This window comes from Chenopodium album, chromosome 18 (assembly GCF_948465745.1).
Source record: "Chenopodium album chromosome 18, dcCheAlbu1.1, whole genome shotgun sequence".
Taxonomy (NCBI): domain Eukaryota; kingdom Viridiplantae; phylum Streptophyta; class Magnoliopsida; order Caryophyllales; family Amaranthaceae; genus Chenopodium; species Chenopodium album.
In genome coordinates this window covers 49,927,290-49,933,323 of record NC_137851.1, presented here as the reverse complement: position 1 = coordinate 49,933,323, position 6,034 = coordinate 49,927,290, and the positions used below count along the sequence as shown (strand labels likewise).

The window sequence follows — 6,034 nt, the reverse complement described above, 5'->3', positions numbered from 1 at the left end:
CAAATGGGACAAAATTGATAATCAATAATGCTTTTTATTCGAGTAAATCTCGAAGAAATCTCATAAGTTTTAAAGATGTATGCCAAAATGGCTATCATTTAGAAACAATGACAACAGATCAAAAAGAGTATATATGCCTTACGGTAGAAAAACAGGACAAGAAACATGTTTATAAGAAATTGCCAGCATAAGCTTCGGGTTTATATCGTATAAACATACGACCCGTGGAAATCAATATGATATCTAACCAGAAGTTAGATGACAAACATTTGATTACTTTATGGCATGATCGTTTGGGACATCCAGCAACTGGGATGATGCAAAGAATAATACTACCTCCGTTAAATGTTTTCTGCAACTTTGGGAGGGTTTGTGGTTCACGAAGCAAAATTTGATAATGGTGATTAATGTATTCTAGGGATATGTAATTAAGGTGGAGAGAGAATATTTGGATAATTAATCAACCACCCACTGCCACCACCAAGACCAGCCAACACCACCCACTGCCACCACCAAGACCAGCCAACAGTCCAACACCGCCTTCACCAACACCACCACCGTGGCACCGCCTTCACCAACACCTCCACCGCCTTCACCACCACCACTACCACCCCACGAAACCACCACCACTACCAGCCCCACGAAACCACCACCACTACCAACCCTCATGAAAACCACCACCACTACCAACCCCCCCGAAACCACCACCACTACCAACCCCACAAAACCCACCTATACAAAACCCACCAGCCCCACGAAACCCACGCCACCAGCCCCACGAAACCCAGATCCCACCCCCACGAAAAACACCACCCATCAAGAATTCAACAAACCCATCATGTATTCAATTTCTTGAAAACAAAACCCATCACGAATTCAACCAACCCCCACGAAATCATCACCACCAATTCAACAAACCCACGAATTCAAATTTTTGAAAATTGAAGAAAGAGAAAGAAGATCTCAAATCAATGAAACCCACTACAAATTTTTTGAAAGTTGAAGAGAGAGAAAGAAGATCTAAAAAAGATGAAGAGAGATAATGATATTGAAAGAGGAGAGAGAAAATATGGGGGAAGATGAAGATGAATGAAGATGGTTTTGGGTTTCTTGAGTTAAAGATGAATAGTTGATGAATTAGATTGGGTTGGTTGGGGTGAAAATTGGGTGAGAAATTAGTGATTAATTAAATCTAATTATAGTTAGTAAATTGCGTTTTAATTTTTTAAATGAGGATAAAATTGACATTTGACTAGTTTTTTTACTAAAAGAGGAAAGAAATTTTTTGGTTGCACATAATGTTTAACGGACAAAAATAGTAAAAGTTGCAGAAAACATTTAACGGAGGTAGTACCACATTCAGTTGGACATTCAATAAGAAATGTCAAAATTCCTCGATTAAATGAATTAACATGTTCTGCATGTTCACTTGGAAAATTAATAATAAGGCCATCTATGAACAAAATTGCTACTGAATCTCCAAAATTCTTAGAAAGAATTCAGGGAGATATTTGTGGGCCAATTAATCCAGCATGTGGACCATTTCGGTATTTCATGGTCTTAATTGATGCTTCTACACGATGGTCACATGTTAGTCTACTCTCAAGTAGAAATGTTGCTTTTGCGAAATTACTTGCCCAAATTATCAAATTAAGAGCACAATTCCCATATCATACAATATAGAAAATAAGGCTCGACAATGTTTGGGAATTTACATCCCAAACATTTAATGATTATTGTATGTCAATTGGAATTGATGTTAAACACCTAGTAGCTCGTGTTCATACACAAAATGGTCTAGCAGAATCACTAATTAAGAGATTACAATTGATTGCAAGATCGTTATTAAGGAGGTCAAAATTGCCATAATCTGCTTGGGGACATGCTATAATACATGCAGTAGCACTAATTAGATTGAGACCTACAGCTTATCATAAATTCTCACCACTACAACTTGTTTGTGGTCAAGAACCAAGTATCTCACATCTAAAAATCTTTGGTTGTGCTGTATATGTTCCCATTGCTCCGCTCCAACGAACAAAAATGGGTCCACAAAGAAGACTGGGAATTTATGTCAGATTTGAATCCCCCTCTATGATTAAATATCTTGAACCATTGACTGGTGACTTGTTTACGGCTAGATTTGCCGATTGTCATTTTAATGAAACAGTATTCCCAATCTTAAGGGGAGAGTAAGTGGACCCTCGTAAGAAAGAAATAGAAATTACTTGGAATGCAACAGAACTGTTGATGTTAGACCCACGAACAAATATGTGTGAACAAGAAGTCATGAAAATTGTTCATTTACAAAGTGTTGCAAATCAATTGCCTGATGCATTTGTAGACACAAAGAAGGTGACAAAATCACATATACCAGCAGAAAATGCTCCTGCACGTATTGAAATCCCAACTGGTAATAAGGCCATTGAAAATGAATCCCAAGCACGTAGAAAGCGTGGGAGACCAATTGGTTCAAAAGATTCTAAACCAAGGAAATTGAAAAGGTTAGATGGAATAGAAAATGAGACTAATGATGTTCCCCCGTTAGAAGGTCAAGCAAGACCAAATGTGGATGAAAGTAAAGAAAATGATGATAATCCAAAAGGGGACGAACAAGAAGACAACCCTACGGGGAATGAACAAGACGTTCAAAACATCGATAACAATGAAATTTCAATGAATTACGTCTCTACCAAGACTTAGTGGAATAGGAAAAATGTTATGGTGGATGAAATATTTGCAAATTCCATCACAGCCGATATTATGTCTGATGAAAATGATGTTAAACCAAGAACAGTAGAAGAATGTCGACACATGAGTGATTGGCCAAAGTGGAAGGAGGCAATGCTGGCTGAGTTAAAGTCACTTGAAAAACGAGAAGTTTTCGGAAAAATAACCCTTACACCAACAGGTGTAAAACCTGTTGGATACAAATGGGTATTTGTGAGAAAGCGTAATGAGAAAAATGAGATAGTTAGATACAAGGAAAGGCTTGTAGCCCAAGGATTTTCTCAAATCCCAGGAATTGATTATGAAGAAACATATTTTCCAGTAGTTGAAGCAACTACATTAAGATTTCTGGTAAGTTTGACAGTCACAAAAGGACTGCAAATGCAATTAATGAATGTAGTGACTGTATATTTGTATGGGTCACTCGATGCAGACATTTACATGAAAGTCCCCAAAGGACTAAAACTACCAAAAACCACAAGCCTAGACAACTGCTTTCCATAAAACTAAAAAGGTCACTTTATGGATTAAAACAGTCTAGAAGGATGTGGTATAACTGTCTGAGTGAATACCTTATGAAAGAAGGATTCAAGAACAACCAAGTTAGTCCTTGTGTTTTCATAAAGCGATCATAATCAGGATTCGCTATCATTGCAGTTTATGTTGATGATTTGAACATCATCGGAACCCCAAATGAACTCGAGAAAACTGCAAAATATGTGATGAAAGAATTTGAGATGAAAAACCTTGGGAAAACTAAATTTTGCCTTGGATTGCAAATTGAGCACTTGAGTCATGGTATTTTTGTCCATCAATCAAACTATACAGAAAGAGTTTTGAAAAGATTCTTCATAGACAAAGCAACTCCAACCAACTTCCCAATGGTTGTTCGTTCTTTGAATATGAAAAATGATCCATTCAGACCCTGAGAATAAAATGAAAAAGTTCTGGGTCTAGTAGTACCATACTTAAGTACAATTGGGGCCTTAATGTACTTAGCTAACAACACTAGACTCGACATAGCTTTCTCTGTGAACTTGTTAGCCAAGCACAGCAATGCACCAACATATAGGCATTGGAAGGGAGTTCGAAACTTACTCCGGTACCTACAAGGGACACAAGACCTTGGTTTATATTATCAACCGAAACAAGATGCTACTCTCATTGGGTACGCAGACGTTGGATACTTATCGGATCCTCAAAATGCCAAGTCACAAAATGGATATGTGTTCACTTATGGCGGCACTGCAATATCATGGAAATCAACAAAGCAGACATTAACCGCGACATCATCGAATCATGCAGAGTTGATAGCCCTCTATGAAGCAGGACGAGAATGTGTATGGATGAGGTTGATGATTGGTAATATTCCAAGAAGAGTGTGGAATGAACGCAATAACAAGAAATCCAACCATCATCTTTGAAGACAATACAACATGCATTGCTCAAGTAACTGAAGGATATATTAAGGGAGATAAAACAAAACATATTGCCCCAAAACTATTCTTCACGCATGATCTGCAAAAGGATGAGAAAATAGATTCCAGCTAATTCAGTCTTGTGACAACCTTGCCGACCTGTTCACCAAATCACTTTCTTCGAAGAAATTTGAGCAATTAGTTCACAAAATTGGAATGCGACATCTTCGTGAACTATGCTGAAATCAGGGAGAGTATTATATGTACTGCACTCTTTTTCCCTTCGATCAGATTTTTATCCCACTGGATTTTTCTTGACAAGGTTTTTAACGAGGCAGTATACCAGAGCATATAATACAATATCGTTGTACTCTTTTTCCTTAGCTACGGTTTTTATCCCACTGGGTTTTTCCCAAGCAAGGTTTTAATGAGGCAACTTACACCCCGTGATCATGTGAACATTCAAGGGGAGTGTTGAGGAAAATTACAAGTGAAGTTCACATGAGTATCTAAATTAGTACAATAATTTGTAACATAGTGCAATCATGTTATATATTTTAATATGAAAATTTGCCTATAAAAAGGCAAGTTCACCATTGTGAACAATACAATAAGCAAAAATTTACCGGATGTCATCTTTTACTCCTTATTCACTTCCTTGATCAAAACTTTCTTTCGGTAAACTTTAACAATTTTCAAGTACTTCGTAAACAAGTGTTCGTTCTTTTCAATATAATTTTATTTGTTTCCTATGAAATGTTATTTCTCTTTAAATAAAGTGTTTATATTTACATTATTGTATATTCATTAATACTTTTAATGTTGTTCAGTACAATGCTAAGACTTTTTTTTTTGTTTTTTTACAAGTCAAGCTAAGGCCTTGAGTAATTAAGCAACAGCAAAAAACGAATGATTTCCGGAAAAAGACTTCAATGGATAGAGGTTTTGGAAACAAAGATAATGAACAAAAGGCTACCAAAGAAGTAATAACAGTTGAAGTAGCTCAAATACAAAATATTGTGAACAAGTAACACTTGAACAAATAGTGAAGTATGAAGTAAAGATAATGTCCTGTCAAAAAAAAAATTAAATAAAAAAAAAAAGTGAAGATAATGTAGCATAATATTTTGGCTTGTGATTTATAAATGAAAAACATTTGTATACACCCGGTTTACTCTAATAATATTGTACATCGAGCAGTTTAAGGGTAACTTTTAGCTAATTTTAGGGTGACTTTTTGCCTTTTTTTGGGTAACTTTAAACGTAATACAATTTTTATATAAATAGACAACAAGAAAAGTTTTATAAAGGTAATTTAATTACATCCAATCACTAATAATTGATTTTTAGTCATTTAAAATGTGATTCTTTAGTAATAAAGCGTAGATAATTTATATTTGTATAGAGTTACTTTTATGCATATTGGAGTAACTTTTATTCATTTCAGCGGTAACTTTTAATCACTTTAGGGTATCTTTATAATGTATGTACAATAAATATTATACACCCAATTTTTGTAAAAGTTTGTGTTTGTAAGTAGCTTCGGCACAAAATAAGAAACGGTCTCTCCAGCGCATAAACAGCTGACCCTCCTTATATAACATTTTACCAATGGGAGAATTGTATTCCACCCTTGACAAAACAAGGGAAAATGGAGTGATGAAGGTAAATAATTTTTTCCACCAAAACAAACTGAACTTCAATGACCTATATATATATGTGTGTGTGTGTGTGTGTGTGTTTAGGGCCTTTGGTTGCATCGTTCGTCTTGTGTTGTGTGACTAGTATTAGTCCTCCCCAATTTCTTGGGTAGGGAAGTCAACGGGGTACATATGTCGTGTGTGTGAAAAAGGGGAGTGGGGGTCATATGAATTTCCACCCCATCC

The 6,034-nt window shown here is 35.9% G+C and overlaps 1 protein-coding gene and 1 pseudogene across 1 annotated transcript; both read left to right on the top strand.

The window, feature by feature from the left end:
- Window positions 1-2,721: 2,721 nt before the first annotated feature.
- Window positions 2,722-3,175, top strand: LOC145592317 (putative mitochondrial protein AtMg00820). The gene is made up of 2 exons (XM_081648759.1): window positions 2,722-3,081; window positions 3,164-3,175. Exons 1-2 carry the CDS (start codon window positions 2,722-2,724, stop codon window positions 3,173-3,175), a joined length of 372 nt encoding a protein of 123 aa, XP_081504885.1.
- Window positions 3,176-3,719: 544 nt separating this feature from the next.
- Window positions 3,720-4,154, top strand: LOC145592316 (secreted RxLR effector protein 161 pseudogene; annotated as a pseudogene).
- Window positions 4,155-6,034: the final 1,880 nt, after the last annotated feature.